Source organism: Lepus europaeus, chromosome 2 (genome assembly GCF_033115175.1).
Source record: "Lepus europaeus isolate LE1 chromosome 2, mLepTim1.pri, whole genome shotgun sequence".
NCBI classification, from domain to species: Eukaryota; Metazoa; Chordata; class Mammalia; order Lagomorpha; family Leporidae; genus Lepus; species Lepus europaeus.
Window position 1 is genome coordinate 109367175 of NC_084828.1, and position 17660 is coordinate 109384834.

Here is a 17660-nt window from a genome sequence, read left to right on the forward strand (position 1 = left end):
CAAAATGAATAGGCACTAAACACCTGATCCCAATTAAATTTAAATGCTCCCATTTAAATGTTTTATATTTTAATTTTTTTAATTGAAACTGAATTTGTAAAATAGCCAGTAGGCTCAAAATTCCCCCTTGATTTTGGCAATTTGAAAGGATTCCTTTCCATGCTAAAGCCTGCCGCCTTGTCATTTATAGGGGAGAGAGGGGAACCTCTGTGCCTTTCTAGCAATTAACAAAAGATCCCTTGTGTCCTAGGTCAGAAATCCAGCATGTTAATCTAGCAGGAATACTCCCTTTTAAAATGTGAGCACCCAAAGGGATGTTGCAAATAATGATAGAGCCCCTTCAATGTCCCTGGAAGCCAATACACCAGAGTGTTTACATAGGATGCACTATGTCAAAAAGCACTTTACAAACACCAGCCATTGGCACATGACAAGGAATAAGACATGTGAGAGAAAATGGATGGACGGTTGAAGAAAAGAGGGGAAAAAAACATGCAGTTGAACTAACTTCTTTTTAATTTCAAACAGGTATTTTTTGCATCCGTGCGATCTGGAGGAAGTAGCCAAGTGTTTTTCATGACCCTCAACAGAAATTCCATGATGAACTGGTAACAGAAGAGCACTTGGCACTTATCTTCATGGCATTATTTCTAATTTAAAAGAACATAACTCATGCGGACTTATGCCAGTCTAGAGGCAGAATCAGAAGGCTTGATTGAACAGACAGCTTTCCCCTCTTCCTCTCCCTCCACCCCTCCCCACAGTCCGTCTTTCAGTGTTGCAGCCTGGTTGAGAAGGAGAGAAAAAGGTGGCAAGAATTTCCAGGAGATCCCCAAGAATGCGGCGTTGTCTACAAAGATGGACCATGTGCCCTTCGGAGTTAGGGATAGAAACAAATATTGTGTGCTCTTATGATTAAGCTGTGTTAGATGGGTTTTGAATTTTTGTGTTTTTCAGTTTTGTTTTTTTACCTTTTCTTTATCCCCTTACTTTGTAAGAATGAGGAAATGATGCATACTGAGAAAATAAGTCTGTTTTTAATTGTCTGCCTGCTAGTTTTAAGTATATGATATTGTAAAATTTCCAATTTCCAATGGTGAGAGACAGCACAATAAATGTACCTTATCCCCTTACCCTGAAGGCCATAACTGCATAATGGGGTAACTTAAGAACTCTTGCCTTCACCAATCCAGAGGTTGCTTTTTAATAGCAACTGGCTAATGAATTTTTGAGAAGAAAAATACTAGTTTTCCCCTCTTTTGGGAAATAGATTTTAAATGGCTAAACTACTAGCCTTAATCTAATAAAAAAATCAACTATGACTTTTCTGACAGGCCATACTTTTACGTGGCCCTTTATGAAACAGAGTGTGTTGAATGGGATAGTAATGGCATTGAGGTGAGTTGGCCCTAGCAATGGAGGGACTTCTAACACAAAGTCACCTCAGCTAAATGCAACAGATCAGGGAAAAAGACGTGATGGAAGATGAGGTCAGACAGAAAGAGCGACTAGGAAACAAGCCTGCCTACACACACACCCACCCACCTACCCCCACACACACTTTTGTAAAATGCACAAAGCCTCCTGGCTAAGAAGTCACTTGGTTTGGGCTTCATTAAGATGGAGACTGTTCTGAGCATTGGGGAGGGGGGTGGGTAGGTAAGATGACATCCAGGCTCTGGACATTCCCAGCTCTCTCCTTGGGGTGCCACTTTCTCAAGATGAAAACTGTGACTGAAAAAGATGAATAAGAAATGTTTCTGAGCTGCCTGTGTTCTCCCTGGGTCGGCGAAAAAAGGGACTAGACTCCTAAGCCTGCTTCTAACACAGCAGGCAGCATTGCCTCAGATTTTAGAGAACTTGAAAGCAAGGCTTTAGCCAAAATTCTGAGACCCTAAATCACTTGACCTTCCTCCAAATTACCCGACATCCGGTAAGCAACATTTGTGCAGAGATATGTATGTATTTAGTTCAGGTTGACTTGTTCCTTCTAAACTCTTACTCGGATGATTTAAACTTCTACGTGACTGTCTGGGATTTCTTTTTTCCAAAGCTACAAGCATGGCCGCCCGTGGTATCGAGGTGTTGCAAAACGATATCTGTGTTGCGCTTCCTGTTTTAACCTACCTCGTTTTGTTTGTTTTTGTTTCACTGTTCATCACAGCAGTGTTATCTCCAGGAGACATATAGAGAGCTCAAATGGCAATCTCAGGTGGTATTTCATATTTCCTTAAAAAACAGTAGTTGGCCAAATTGTTCATAAAAAAAAAAAATTGGAAAAAAAATTTCAACAATGAAAATTGTTTCCAGAGAAAATAATTACAGTAAATGGATCCAAAAAGATATGTGATCCTACTGATTTTGCCTAAATCCATAAGCAGCTGATATGCAATTAATGAGAACAAAATATGCATTAGGAAAATGGAGCCATTTCAATCTGATGGTTTGGGTGAGGGTATGGGGGCAGTGAAGGAGAAATATTCTGGTTTCTGGATTAAATATTTATGCTCCTCCTGGAAAGGTGGTTATCATTTGCATTTATGTTAACCAGGAATCTTAGAACTGCAATTGAGGATTATTTTCAAGCTACCCCAGATGTCCTCATCACAGTCCCTTTAGCACTCAGAAGCAATGAAAGCCTCCCGTTCTCATTTTTACTGCTGTGGTTGTGCTGCTGAACAATATGATCTTCACAAATTTCATGTGACAAATTTAGCAATAACTTTCTGGATTGAACTTAGCAACTACTGTAATTGGATGCTGACGTGGACAAAACACGTTGATTTGAGTTTCATCCCCAAATGTGATTGCCACCAGCTCTTTATATTGCTGCTGTGGTATTTTAAACCAGAAGCTTCTTTAAATTATGTTGCAAACTGATCTTTTATGTTTTGTTTTGTTTTTATTTTCTAAGTGATAAGTTCGAAACACACAGCTTTAAATGATTTTTTTATTGTGGGATTTGGGTACAGTTAAGAAATAAAAGGGAATCATTGTGTTTAAACATAAGGTAGTTTGTGAATGTATTTTTTAAACTCTAGATTCATTGAAACAAAATCATAAACAATATTAATGCAGTCTTGTTTACAGTATGTACAGTGACATAACATAGAACATGAGCTTTTCTGGTGCCAACAATAAAACACAAACGTTAAACATCAAGCCATGCCTTTTATATTTTTGTACAAGTAGTTTACACTGAGCACAAAGCAAAACAAGTTTGAAAGAGCCCCCACAAACGTGTGCTCCTTAAAAGACACTTAAAGAGAGTTACTGGAAGCCTTTATCTTCCAAATTCATTTTCCTCCATCGGGCCAGTCCCTAACCCTGACACAGTAAGGCCCAGGCCATGCAGAATATTTCAGAGTGGTGTCCTTGTGGCTCACACAATTTCCAAGTTTTTGGTTTAATTCCTTTTTTTGTTTTGCAGGTGTTGGAGGGTTGCTCTTCATCCATCTTAATAAACATGTCTTTAGTTAGTATCCCTCTTCCTCCAGGGAATTTTGTCTGTAGAAATTGGCTCATTTTATTTTCTACAAAAAGAATCCAACCCCTCTTCCCAAAGTAAGTTGCTTCCAGTCCTTACTGCTCTAAATTGATGTTCATGTAGTAAAAACCCACTGGCCTGGGCATAATCTTAGTCCGGGGTCTGGTGGGTGACCTTCCTGGTATATCAGGTATATGTATTCCTGGATGCTAGTCAGGGATGCTGTACTGTGAATTCCTGCATCCACTGGGTAGTAGAAATGGATGACCTGGAAGGCCTATTTAGATAATGAGACCATTATCGTTGCACACAATATAAATGAAAATCTGCACTAAGTTCCACATAAAATCTAATGGCTCCATGTCCTCATTTTTTCGGAGAGGCTTTTGAACAATTCTTCAAGAAGACCTAATGCTACTTACTTATTCAACAGGATACATATAGGCAAAATCCCACAAGGCCACTTGACTAGGGACTCCACTTTTCTAATATTTTTGACTACTGCTTTCTCAGACACACCTCTAATGCACCTTGCATCAAATACATGTTTTTTTTAAAAAAGTATCTTAATTCCTGGTTGTCAACGTACTAACAGCTTTCTGTCTGCTCTGTGACTCATTGGTAACTGGCGTCTCTGCTACCTCTGCTGCCATGGATTTGAAAGGGGTGTGAAACTCAGGACAGAGCCATTTTGGTTTCATCCATTGCCAGGCAAGGAAGTGGCTGAAATCTGGCCTCAGATTCCATGACGTTGAAAAGAAAATGCTTTCCCTAGTATCCCGTGTACAGATTGCCATCACTGTTTCCTGGAAACGTGGAAGAGCTCTGTGTGTCAGTATTGTGTGCTGTCTTTGAAAGTCTGCTTGAACAGGCATCACTTGCATTTGTTCTGGTTGCTTCAAGATGTGAAACGTGCTACATTATTTTTCAGAGAAAAAATAGCTTTGGTCAAACTTGAACGTGCGCAGGAAAACATGAGAAAATCCACAACATGCTGATAATTCTGAATGACCCTAAAATGCTTCCTCTATTCCAATATCTCCTTTGAAAGGATGTTCAGACCATCTGGTTCATTCCTTAAAAATGTAAATCTAGCCAAATCAAAACATTAACCAACCAAAACCTGACCTCCTCTGAGATGAGTTAGAACACAAAATCTAAAATCCCAAAGTCTAGATTTGATGCCATTTTATTCCAATCTTTCTCATAAATGCTACTGCCTTTTGGCTTTGGTCAGCAATATCAGGAACCCTGAAGTGTGCAATCCTTTTATGGGTCTCCCATAAACCAGGCATAAACTGATCTCTTTTCAGGAGCACCAGCAAAGAAGAAAATCTCTTGAGAATTTTCAGATTTACAACTGACAACTTGTACATTTCTAACATTTTCTAGTGTTCTGACTTCTATGCTGTACCATTGTTCTGAAAATTTCCTCACAGACAACTCAAATATTCAATAATTTGCATAGCATTCAACAGTAATCGATCATAACATTGTGCTTTGGACTTTTTTCATGCAGATATACCACCCAGGAAGTTCCAGAATGCACCAAAATAAAAATCCCGGCACAAGTATTTTTAAACAAAAGTTTGAGCTATCTTAAATCCAGATAAAAATCATGGATTATATATCCAGGAAGCCAAACATTTGGATGAAAACTGTAAAATGCAGTTAAGAATAAAAGTGCTTACAGTTTCCAGATGTCTGATTTGGGGCAGATATCTTCAAACTCACTCCTTGACAGATAGGGTTTGGTTTTCACGGTTTATTTTTATCAGCACCAAGTTATATTGCATTTTTGAGGCCGAGCAAATGCTGGTGGACAGGTGAATGTTCATCTCCAGCAATGCATCATTATTTGTACATAGCAATTACCTGTGTCCCTGTCCCTTTCCTTTATCTCTTTTGTGGGCTGTTAGGGAATGGTACTACTACTATTGTTCAAGAAATCTCAAACATTACTGTAAATCATGATTTCAAATGATCAGTGACAGTAGTGGGGGAAAAGATGACAGACTGGATGTTGTAAAACTACTTTTGTAGGTTTTGGGTGTCTTGTCTACAATGTTAATATGACTGCAGAGCTGCCAAATTTATTCTGGAGAGGAAAACTCAGTTTGCCAAGTGTTAGTGTTTATATTTTTTCAATCTCCAGTTTTCAAAAGTGTTTTAAATGGTCAAAGTTTTGCTGAAACTGGATATAGTGTCACCTGTGTGAAGATAAAGAAAATCCTAGCACATTTTCCAGTCAGAAAATTTTGATCACTTTCCAGTAATTTTTTTCCTTTATATAAAGTGCTTCAGGAAGTACTTCCCATGGTTGGTCTAAGCAGTAGTTGGAAAATGATTTAGTACATTCTAAGCTTACCCTGCCCCATACCTAGAGATACTACTACCTTGTCCTAGAATATTATTTTCTGCTATCTCTGTCAACATGTAAATAATAAAACATCAATAGTAGTAGGCTGCCTGCTTGTTCCTCATCACAACGTCTTGACAGTGACTCCTCCTAAACACCTGCTGTTTTGAAGCTCTGGCTATGAAATCCCCGGTTACCCTCATTCACGCCCCCTCACTGCTTGAAGACTTTAGTTCTTGGCTCACTATCACTCTATCACCACCTTTTTTAATTATTGGGGATTTTGATATCCACTTCAACAATCCTACAAATAGCCTGGCATCTCAGTTTCCTGATCTTATCCAGTGAAACTATTACTACTCCGAATAGTTACACTGGTTCCTTAAATGACACTGGGCCATTGTTCCCATTTGTTAGACAGCTCCCATCTGAACTCACCAAATAAAGGCCATTGCCACAGCAGCTGTTCCCTATCTTCTGCATCACCAATGTTTCTCATTCTGCTCGAGGATTTCACTACATTCCTTATACCCATCCTCCTTGGCCCCTCTTGTTTATCTGCTTTCCAACACAGAAAATGCCCTCAGGAAGAATTTTATACACTTGCAGTATCAAATTTCTCCCCTCCTGGGGTCTTTTGAAGCAATTCAAACCAGGTTTTCATTTTCACTATGGAGGCTCTTGCTAAGGACACAAATGATCACCACACTGCGGGTTCTGTGATCGAGTCTCGGACTTTCTGCTGTTTAACTGTATCTACTTCCTTCATGAAATTCCTGCTTGGATCTGGGACATCCTTCTCATGTTCTCTCACCTCCTTGGCCATTCCACCTCAGTCTTCTATGACTTCCTGGATTGCCCTACTAGTAGACATCTAAGTGATCACTTCCAGTCTTGGGACATTAAAAACCATCTATACACTAAGAACACCTACATTTTTATTTCAAACCCTGCCCTCTTTCCTGAATACCAGATGTATGTCTAACATCCTACTTAGCATATTAATTTGGGTATGTAATTGGTATTTCAAACTTGACATGTCCAAAACTAATTTGCACTCCACCGACTAATATACTCCTACTGCAGTTTCCTCTGTATCAGGAAATGGCAGCTCCATTCTTCTACACCAGAAAAGCTTGTTACCCTTAATTTTTCTCTTTCAGATATCACATATAACCCACTATATTTTAAATCCTGTTTTTCTTAGCTTCAGAATATACCAATAAACTCACCTTGGTCCAAGCCATTTCTTGCTTGAGATGATACTTTTAAAAACATACACCCAGGTGAGCATTTAGCTTACTGGTTAGGACACCAGTTTAGATGCCCACATCCCACAACAGAGCGCCTGGGTGTAATAGCTGGGTCTGGCTCCTGACTGTAGCTTCCTGCCCACACAGACCCTGAAAGGCAGCAGTGAAGGCTTAAGGGGTGGGGTTCCTGCCACTCATGCAGAAGACACGGATTGAGATTTTAGTCCCAGCCATTGTGGGCATTTGAGGAGTGAAGCAACCAATGGGAGATTCTCTCTCTCTCTCTCTCTCTCTCTCTCTCTCTCTCTCTCTCACACACACACACACACACTCCCAACTTCTTTCCCTTCCTATTAAAAAATACACCAAGTTATGCTGTTTTTCCACTAAGTTCCTCAAAATCTTCCCATCTCCTGAGCGTGTCACCATCCTTACAGTGTAGTCATCTACTCCACCCCAACCACCACTACCACCTCGCTACTTCATCTGTTCCCCTTGGTCACTTTACTCCAGCCAAGCTAGCTGCCTTTGCTTTACTCAGAATACTCTCGAAGCAGGCTGCTGTCTCACAGGCAATGCCTTCTCATTTACTCAGTCAAGAAACTCTTCCCCCACTTGTCTACTTGGCTTGCTACTTCCCTTCCTTTAGGTCTCTACACAAATACTCCTTTGCTATCAAAAACATATAAAGTCACTGCCAATTCTCCACTCATTGTCTGCTTTATTGCTCTTCACTGCAATTGCCACCATCCACCTAGTCTTCAAAATCCTGGAGATGGACCAAGAAACAAACAGTAGATAATAGTATTGGAAGAAAGAATGAAAACAATGGGGTTTGGTAATTTAAAAAGCTTAGAAACAAATGATTATTTTCACTTCAATATCAAAACAAAAAGGTGCCTCCAAAGTCTATATCATAAAAGCATGGGTTTGCTTTCATGTAGACAGCCCAGTAGATTTTCCTTGCTGAAACGCTATTATGGATAGAGGACACCTGGCTATGACCCTGCATATACTTTCTTGCAACATGAATCATCTTAACAGACCACGCTGCAGGATTGGAAGAGCAGCTAGCATACAGAACCTTGAAAACAGCATTTCAAAACTCCTATACTTACACAGACAACGACCCATTTTAAGTTACTGTCATTGCACTAAGAACAGAGTCTGGATGTAGAGAGAGGATGCTGAATTTTGCTTTCTGATCTAAATGTTCAAAAGCTACACAAGTTTTTTGTTTTTGGAAAGAACCAAAAGAAAACAGTAGCCACCTACCAAATGCAGCTTCAAAAAATATAATGACATCTGAGTGATTCCCAAGTGACAGTACTCCTGAGGCTTTCCTGGGAAGCCTCGAACATCTGTATATATTCAGCTCCACTGACTGTTGTTGCATGAAATTTTGCTGTAGGAAATTGACACATGCCTTCTGATAACTGTTTCACTCAGTTGTAAAGGGTACACCTGTAGTTTAAATCTGTTCAATCATGTATTTTCTTGCTCATTTAATAAAGGAAATATTTTAAAAAATAAAGATAATGAGATGATGCAATATAAATCCATATAACAATGAAAGAACTTTTTCTTCTATTTTCTGTGTCTTTTCACCCATCTGTTGAGATTTAATTTATGCTAAATAACCAGGGCCAATATTTTAATTACCCTTTTCCAGAAACAAAGCCATTTAAGGGTTTCCATGGTGCTTAACTGCAGATTTGTGAAGTCCAAATATATGGAAGATAGATGAAATGGATACTAAGAAATGACCAGGGTGTCATGGCCACTGGGAGCAATCTGATATCACAAGCTTCCGTTGTTAGGATACAATACAATATGTGTTCAAAAGAGTTCTCATTTATGTGAAAACATTTTAGAATGTGTTTCTTTCAAAATTTTATCTCAACTTGAACACCTGTTTTTATATATTTTTTTTAATTTTTTAAAAATTTTTTTATTTATTTTTTGACAGGCAGAGTGGATAGTGAGAGAGAGAGAGACAGAGAGAAAGGTCTTCCTTTTTGCAGTTGGTTCACCCTCCAATGGCCGCTGTGGCCGGCGCATTGCACTGATCCGAAGCCAGGAGCCAGGTGCTTCTCCTGGTCTCCCATGCGGGTACAGGGACCAAGGACTTGGGCAATCCTCCACTGCCTTCCCGTGGCCATAGCAGAGAGCTGGCCTGGAAGAGGGGCAATCAGGATAGAATCCGGCGCCCCAACCGGGACTAGAACCCAGTGTGCCGGCGCCGCAAGGTGGAGGATTAGCCTGTTAAGCCACGGCGCCAGCCCCTGTTTTTATATTTTCATGAGCAACTAGCAGCATGTCCTATGACAGTAACTCCAAAAAGTAGTGAATTTGGGTTCTAAAGTTCAAAGTTACCAAGTGCCACCATGAGGACATGGGTCAGCAGCACCGTGATTCTGACCAGTTTCCAGCCCTGTACCCAGTGCCCCATGATCTCAGGTTTTCATCTTTAATCCAGGTACCAGCACATGGATTTAGAGCTCAAAGGCACCACTGGAGTAGAAAGAATCCACATGGCCTTTGCGTCATGCTCACGCTCTCCCACCTCATCCTTTCTCACGACAGCAGGCATTCACCACTGGAGACCTCCCACCAGCACAGGCCATGGTCATCACCAGTCCAAGGCAAACGGCTAAAATCAGCAAAATAGTTTTCTATAAAGTGCATGCAAAGCATCTGGAGTCAGAGCATTCTCAATTTAACGTTAAGATGTATTTGACAGCGGATGCTAATGATAGATGGCTGTTCATTTTACCAGGTGCTCTAGTTTGGCAAAATTGAAAGCTGGTAGCCGTTTTGTCAGTCTTCACAAGATTTTCAGCTAGGGGAAGGAGTGAAGACATCAGTTTAGTTTTTGGAAATTTTCTCGGCTAGTGAAATCCAAAGTACATGACTTCAAGCGTTTCAGAAATTAAATATTCAGACCTTTTTTTCAATACAGAAATTTACTGCCCAGGGCTGGTGTTTGGCACAGTAGTTAAGGTTGCTACTTGGAATGCCTGTATCCTGTATCAGGTGCCTGGTTTGAGTCCTGGCTTCTGTGCTTCTGATCCAGTTTCCTGCTGATGTGTACACTGGGAGGCAGTAGGTGATGGCTCAAGTTCTTAAATCCCTTCCATCCATGTGGGAGACACATAGTTCTGGATTCTAACTTTGGCCTGGCTTAGCCCTAGCTGTTGCAGGCATTTGGGGAGTGAATCAGTGGATGAACAATTCCTCTCTGTTTTTAAATAAAAAATGAAAAAGTTTTAAAAAAATCTATCTCAAAAATTGATCAAACTATATAAAGGCGAAAGAAAAGGCACTAACATCAACTAATATTGGGAAAAAGCAGTCAAAAGACTGGGTTCTCAATCTTTTTTTTTTTCAAATCTAAGATTAATTTATTAATACATAAACACATTTGATATTAAAATATATTTAGATACACAAGGTGTTTAGCATAGTGTTTCAAATATGAATCATGCTCAATAAATATTACTTATTATAATATGGGTTCTCAAAATATGCTGCATTCCCATCATATCTACCTCACAAACTGAAAAGCAACAAAAAGTTCACTAACACTTAAATGAAGCTGCATTTAATAAGCCACATCCACTTATAAAACAATGTTTATACACAAGTCATTTATCTTGTCTACAAACAATGCCTGAGATAAATATGGGTTGCTGGACCCCTTGTTTTAACTGCACACCCCATGCCTGTTGAGGTTTCAGGCTCACAGCTTGAAATATTACTGTGAACAGTAGAAGCCCCCAAGAAGTCCCAAATAGGTCATGACTGTGTTTTATGGGAGAGTGTTTAATGTGTATAATAACATTAATAATCATGGGCTCAGCTAATTTTCACAAAGCTGCCCTTATTACCTTCAACTCTCAGATTCTAGCATCATCATAGTATTTTCTTTTACCTGTTTATATGCCATATTATTTTTTAAAATTATTTGAGTCCACTGTGAGCTGACATTTGATGAGTCATTAAAGCAAACCCAGCACATACAATGCACGTGATAGGAAATGAAGCAGCCATCCCTCAGCTGCCTTTTCTACAGGGGCCCTGAGCTGATGCTGAAGGGATCCCCACACTTCAGGAGCTTCAGTGTCCTCAAGCTTCGGAGTACCAGAGGAAGGCAGAAGCCAGAAGACAAACATGCACAGAGACAGTGATGAGAAAGTAGTCTACCGTTTGATAGACGAATGCAGGAACTGCTATGGGACCAAAGAGAAGATGACCTTTGCCTAGAAGGGTTCGGGAGGGTCTCCACGAGCAGGTGCCCTTCACCTGACTGTGGGAAAAGCTTCAGGAAAGACCCAGTGGGGTGGCAAAGCACATGTGTTCAGAGTTGAGTATAAGCAGAGCAAGTGCTGATGGTGGGGATCATTTGACCACAGGAAGCACAAGTGTACAGCACACCCTCTTAGCCCCTACACCTATCCTTCTGATACACCTTAAGGGTTCTGAAATCCTTGTCCAGCCAGCTGCATGGCCCAAGCAAGCAACACTGGGTGAATGAATGCCATATGTTCAAGAAAAAGACTGATTTCCATGTGATGCTGGTGGAAGCAACATCCTGCCCTGTGGTTGAATCATTTCATGCCTGATTTTCTAGACATTCTCTTAGTTACTTCCTATAGAGTTAAGCCCCCAAATTTCCTCACTAAACCCCAGCTTCGCATCCTAAAACTGTCCTGGGATCCCATCAGCCTAAACTTTCCTGGCCCTAAGAACATCACATAGGGTAAGCATTTGGCCTAGCACTTGTGTCCCATATTGGAGTACCTGGGTTCAACACCCTGCTCTGGCTCCTGACTCCAGCTTCATGCCAGTGTGGACCCCGGGAGGCAGCAGTGCTGGCTCAAATAATTGGGTTGCTGCCAGGCACATGAGACATCTGGGTTGAGTTTCCAGCACCCAGCTTCAGCATTACCAACCACTTGGACCACTGTGAGCATTTGAAAAGTAAACCAGTGATTGGGAGTCTCAGTGTCTGTCTGTCTCTCTCAAATAAAAACAAAAGGCCTGGCTAAGGACACATTACACCTACCTGCTCTTATAAGCAGGTTATTTTTGTCTTGCTTTCTAGGAGTTAACTTAGTATCTTTTTTAAAAAAAAAAATCCTTTAGAAGTAAATTTTTTGCTATGATTTTTGCCTTATTTTTATATACTTACAACTTTATTCTTAGCTATATTGCTACTAAGTTTTTCTTTTTTCATGTTTACCCTCTTTCTGATATCTGCTTTTCAGAGCTATATTTATTTTTACCTTCCTTTTTTATTACTTCTTAGTTTTAGGTTGACAGGATCTTATTACTACCTTTTTTTTATACACTTTTTTTTTTTTTTTGACAGGCAGAGTGGATAGTGAGAGAGAGACAGAGAGAAAGGTCTTCCTTTTTGCCGTTGGTTCACCCTCCAATGGCCGCTGCGGCCGGCACATCTCACCGATCCGAAGCCAGGAGCCAGGTGCTTCTCCTGGTCTCCCATGCAGGTGCAGGGCCCAAGCACTTGGGCCATCCTCCACTGCCTTCCTGGGCCATAGCAGAGAGCTGGCCTGGAAGAGGGGCAACCAGGATAGAATCCGGCGCCCCAACCGGGACTAGAACCCAGTGTGCCGGCGCCGCAAGGTGGAGGATTAGCCTGTTAAGCCACGGCGCCGGCCATTACTACCTTTTTTTTAAAAAAAGATTATTTATTTATTTATTTATTTGAGAGGTAGAGTTACAGTGAGAGGGAGAGACAGAGAGGGAGGTCTTCCATCCGCTGGCTCACTCCCCAAATGGCCGCAACGGCCAGAGCTGCACCGATCCGAAGCCAGCAACCAGGAGCTTCTTCTGGTCTCCCACATGGGTATAGGGGCCCAAGGACTTGGGCCATCTTCCACTACTTTCCCAGGCTGTAGCAGAGAGCTGGATCGGAACAGGAATAGCCGGGACTAGAACTGGTGCCTATATGGGATGCCAGCCCCACAGGCAGAAGATTAACCTGTGCCACAGTGCTGGCCTCATTACTACTTTTTAAAAATTCGTATCTGTTTTTATATACAACTGTTAATTTCTTCTGACTTAGCTATTCCCTTTTTTGCTCTGGTTTTTAATTTTGCCTTTCTCTTTTATTTATTAGCCGTAATGATTTCTCTTTTGTGACTATAAATTCTTTTTCTCATTTGAATTTTTTATTTTTGAATTTCTGCACTTATCTTTGTATGTTACTTGTTTTTCACCTTATAATTTTATGTATTTTAATCTATATTATATTCATTTTTACTCAATTTATTGCTCTCAGTTTATTGATTTTATCTATCTCGTGTTATAATTATTTTTCAACATATTTTAAATATTTTCTCAAACTTTAATTTAGAACTCATCTAATTTATTGCCTCAATTTTATAAACAGGGACACAGACTCAGAGAGTCAGAAATAACTTGCTCAAGATTTTAGGGTGGGTACCTGATTCTGGAATCTAAATAAGCACCCTGCTCTTCTGATTACCAGTCTAGTCCTGTTTTTACCAAATTATTCCAATAATAATGCCTTGGAGAAGAACATGCTTCTCTTTGAACTGAAACTTGAGTAGCACCTCACCAAAGAGCATTTAGTCCCTGACACATTGGAATCAAGGCTGCAAAGGGCAGTGACAACACCCTGGGAGCAAACTGTTCTTTGTTTTTTAACTAAAAGGAAACTTGAAAATAAAGTGGAAAGGGGACAACTAAGAGTTGGGACATCCTAAAAAACAAGGAACAGAATTTGAAGTCAGGAGACCGTGTGCTAGCTGTGTCACCCCAAGCGAATCCATTTCTGCAAGTAGGAATCATATCTCTGGTCCTGCCTGCCTCACAACTGTTGTTTCTACATCAGATCTCTGCAGTCTTTTTCCAGAGAGTTCTTATAATATACCCAGGAAATCCAAGAGAAGGTTTAAAGAAATAGTTACATTAAGGCCGGCGCCACGGCTCACTAGGCTAATCCTCCACCTGCGGCGCCGGCACACCGGGTTCTAGTCCTGTTTGGGGCGCCGGATTCTGTCCCAGTTGCTCCTCTTCCAGTCCAGCTCTCTGCTATGGCCCAGGAAGGCAGTGGAGGATGGGCCAAATGCTTGGGCCCTGCACCCACATGGGAGACCAGGAGAAGCACCTGGCTCCTGGCTTGGGATCAGCGCAGTGCGGCTGCAGCAGCCATTGGAGGGTGAACCAACTGCAAAAGGAAGACCTTTCTCTCTGTCTCTCTCTCTCTCTCTCACTGTCCACTCTGCCTGTCAAAAAAACAATAGTTACATTAAAAGAATAACATATTTTAATGTGTTACATGAGCACACTTTAAAAAGTTCATGGCAGATGGATACAAAGATAAGTTTAGTGCAAAAAAAATTAAAATCTATGCATAGTTTTCTTCATAATATGTATTTTCCATGAGCTTTCTAAAAACCTTTTATGCATGAATTTCTCAATTTTTGCACCAACTTAAACTTCTCTTTTAATTAATTTCATTTTCCATAAACCTTTTGAAGTATTCTCATATATTTCTATACTTAAAAGGGGACATATATAAATTTATGTATATTATCTATGCCACTGGCAGTACCAAAAACCTTATTTTTCCTTTTTCAGAAAACCAAACTACTTTTTGTTGACTTTTATACACATTTTCATCTAATGCTCTTTGGTTTAAAATCCTGTTATATGGATGTACTGGCTTGTTTCATTCCTTAAAGTTTAATGGTTAAAGAGGTTTCGGCCAGCGCCGCGGCTCACTAGGCTAATCCTCCGCCTTGCGGCACCGGCACACCTGGTTCTAGTCCAGGTCGGGGCACCGATCCTGTCCCGGTTGCCCCTCTTCCAGGCCAGCTCTCTGCTGTGGCCAGGGAGTGCAGGGGAGGATGGCCCAAGTCCTTGGGCCCTGCACCCCATGGGAGACCAGGAGAAGCACCTGGCTCCTGCCATCGGATCAGCGCGGTGCGCCGGCCGCAGCACACCTACCGCGGTGGCCACTGGAGGGTGAACCAACAGCAAAAGGAAGACCTTTCTCTCTGTTTCTCTCTCTCACTGTCCACTCTGCCTGCCAAAAATAAAAAATAAATAAATAAATAAATAAATAAAAATTAAAAAAAGAGGTTTTTTAACTTTTATTTCTTTAAAAGGCAGATTGACAGAGAGCGAGCTTCCACCTGCTCATTTCACTTCTGAAATGCATGCAGCAGCCAGGACTGTTGCAGGCCAAAGACAGGAGGCCAGAACTCAGTCAAAGTGTCCTAAATGAGCAGCAAGCACCCAAGCACTTGATCCATTACCAGCTACCTCCCAGGGCTCACATTAGCAGAAAACTGGAATGGAGAGTGGAATGGAAATTTGAACCCAAGCAAGTCCATATGGGATGTGGGTATCTCAAACAGCATCTTAATCATTGTGCCAAATACCCAATCCAAAAGAAATTAAAAATGCTCGTCTTTAGACTCCAGTTTAGCCTCATCAATCAAGCAGTGGCTTCAGAGGCAAACCCACAGTTCCCTCCAGATCTGCTTTTCCTCTATATTCCCAGCAACATTGCAGCCGCAATCTCAGTGGAAGTTAACAGTGACAATTCGAAAAAACATTACATTGTACATCTGGTAATTGAGATGCTTTTTAATTTCATTACCCAATAAACTTTTCAAACAACCATCTTGCAGTGCCTCAGCATCTGGAACACTTATCTCCTCGGCAGAACTGGTTCTGTAGCAGCAAATTAATGGATGTGAATCCTAAGTGAATTTTCAATTAGCAAGAAATCTGAAGGACAGGGATGTGTCAGGTTGTGTGTTTTGCAATAAGGACAAAGGGATCAGGGACGTTCTGATGTTTGGGCTGCCTCCTGGCTGGGGCCATAGTCAGCAAAAACTAAAAGAATTTGTCATTCAGGATATTTACCTACAGAAACATTCAGGATTTCTATTTGCTCTGGAGTGCAAAGCCATCAGCAACAGACCTAGCCCCTAGCCCTGCTGCGGTCTTTTATGTGTCTTGAAGGCACAGTGCTGCATTATTTAAGAGGGCCCTCTCTGAGTTTACCACCCAAGTCATCAGGGGCTGAAAGTGGCACGGAGAGCTGCAGCAGCACTGGTATACAAAGGCTCATCTCCAGACTCCTGGGAGGGTACCCCTTCCACCACACCTTACTCCTGCATTCCTTGGGTTCTTACCTGGGAAAACTGGTGGAAACTCTTGTTTTCATTGGTGGAAGAACAATGGCCTTGATGTGCAGCAACAGAACCCATGTGTAAGGCTTGGCTGGATCCTCACGGTTGATCCAGGTGCCTGCACTGTTGTTGTAGCAAAACATTTTCCTTTTTCAGTTCAGCATAGGCCACTTGAGGAGTCCTGGAGAAGAGAGAAGACAAGAGAGTGAGGGGAAGTAGGAGAGAGTCAGGAGTGTGGGCTCAGGGCTATCAGGCCATGAGTGGCTTCTCTGAGGGAAGCTTCCATTCTGCAGCTGTCTTAGTCGCCCCTAGAAGCTCACAGAAATGCTCCTAGGACTGCAGCAGGTGCATTAGCCATTGCACAGAAGACTGACCTCCAATTTCTTACATCCTCATTTGAATCACAGAAAAGTACTGCAACACCACAAGGCACGTGACCAAATCTCTCTGCCCTTCCCCAACAAGGGCTGTCACTTCAAATTGTAAGGGGTAGGGAAATACTGCTTGAGCTTGCTTTTCCCAGTCTTGCCACTGCCTGCCAGTATCTCTGAAGAGATGCCGGCAGCCCACATGTGGCGTTTGTAAGCACTGGGGGTCTTCTGGAGAGAATGGAGGTAATAGATTTCAGTTGGCTGTGCTTCCTCCAGATCCATGAGACAATGGAGTTCCTGAGTCAACAACCTTCCACCACCAATCTGGCCCCTCTGCTTGCTGCAGTACATTCCTGGAACCCCCCTACGTCGGGTAAACAGCTGGCATGAGAATGTTTCTCCCTGACACCACTCCTTTTATTGGTGACCAATTGGTCAACAACATGGAGCAACACTGTTTGTCAAACTGAACAGTGACCTCCTGATCTTTGTTCCCACTTTTTTATGTCAACTTCATAAGTCTCCCCTGGCATCCCCCAGAATCAGCAGTAAGTGGTATCGAAGTCAAAGACAGAAAAAAGCACAAACGCTATCTGAAAATGATTAACCTACTGACATTAAAGAGACATAAACTCATAACACAAAGATGCCCTGCATATTACTGTAACCATTTAGGCATATTTGATTGAAAATCAGAGGAACACAGAGTTTTAATAGACTTGATTTAAACCGAGATGACTCAAGAATTTTCAGGGCCGGCGCCGTGGCTCAACAGGCTAATCCTCCACCTTGTGGCGCTGGCACACCGGGATCTAGTCCCAATTGGGGCGCCGGATTCTATCCCAGTTGCCCCTCTTCCAGGCCAGCTCTCTGCTATGACCCAGGAAGGCAGTGGAGGATGGCCCAAGTCCTTGGGCCCTGCACCCACATGGGAGACCAGGAGAAGCACCTGGCTCCTGGCTTCGGATCAGCAAGATGCGCCGGCCGCAGCGG

At 41.7% G+C, this 17660-nt stretch overlaps 1 protein-coding gene and 1 long non-coding RNA gene across 6 annotated transcripts in view; one reads left to right on the forward strand and one right to left on the reverse strand.

The window, feature by feature from the left end:
- TNIK (TRAF2 and NCK interacting kinase) overlaps positions 1 to 2982 on the forward strand; it is a 388730-nt gene extending 385748 nt beyond the window's left edge. For all 4 annotated transcript variants that reach the window (XM_062211872.1, XM_062211854.1, XM_062211863.1 and 1 more), the window contains one exon: positions 529 to 2982. In XM_062211872.1, coding sequence (XP_062067856.1) covers positions 529 to 612 — 84 coding nt within the window. In that variant the 3' untranslated portion in view covers positions 613 to 2982. The remainder of the gene's footprint in view (positions 1 to 528) is intronic.
- A 439-nt stretch (positions 2983 to 3421) lies between these two features.
- On the reverse strand, positions 3422 to 17040 carry LOC133774230 (uncharacterized). Of its 2 annotated transcripts, none has more exons than XR_009868054.1 (3): positions 16671 to 17040; positions 16300 to 16477; positions 3422 to 3507 (listed from the first exon to the last, which is right to left on the reverse strand). It is a non-coding gene; the product is annotated as an uncharacterized LOC133774230 (long non-coding RNA). The 2 variants fall into 2 exon arrangements; XR_009868055.1 differs by lacking the exon at positions 3422 to 3507 and adding an exon at positions 4320 to 4402.
- Between the last annotated feature and the right edge of the window lie 620 nt (positions 17041 to 17660).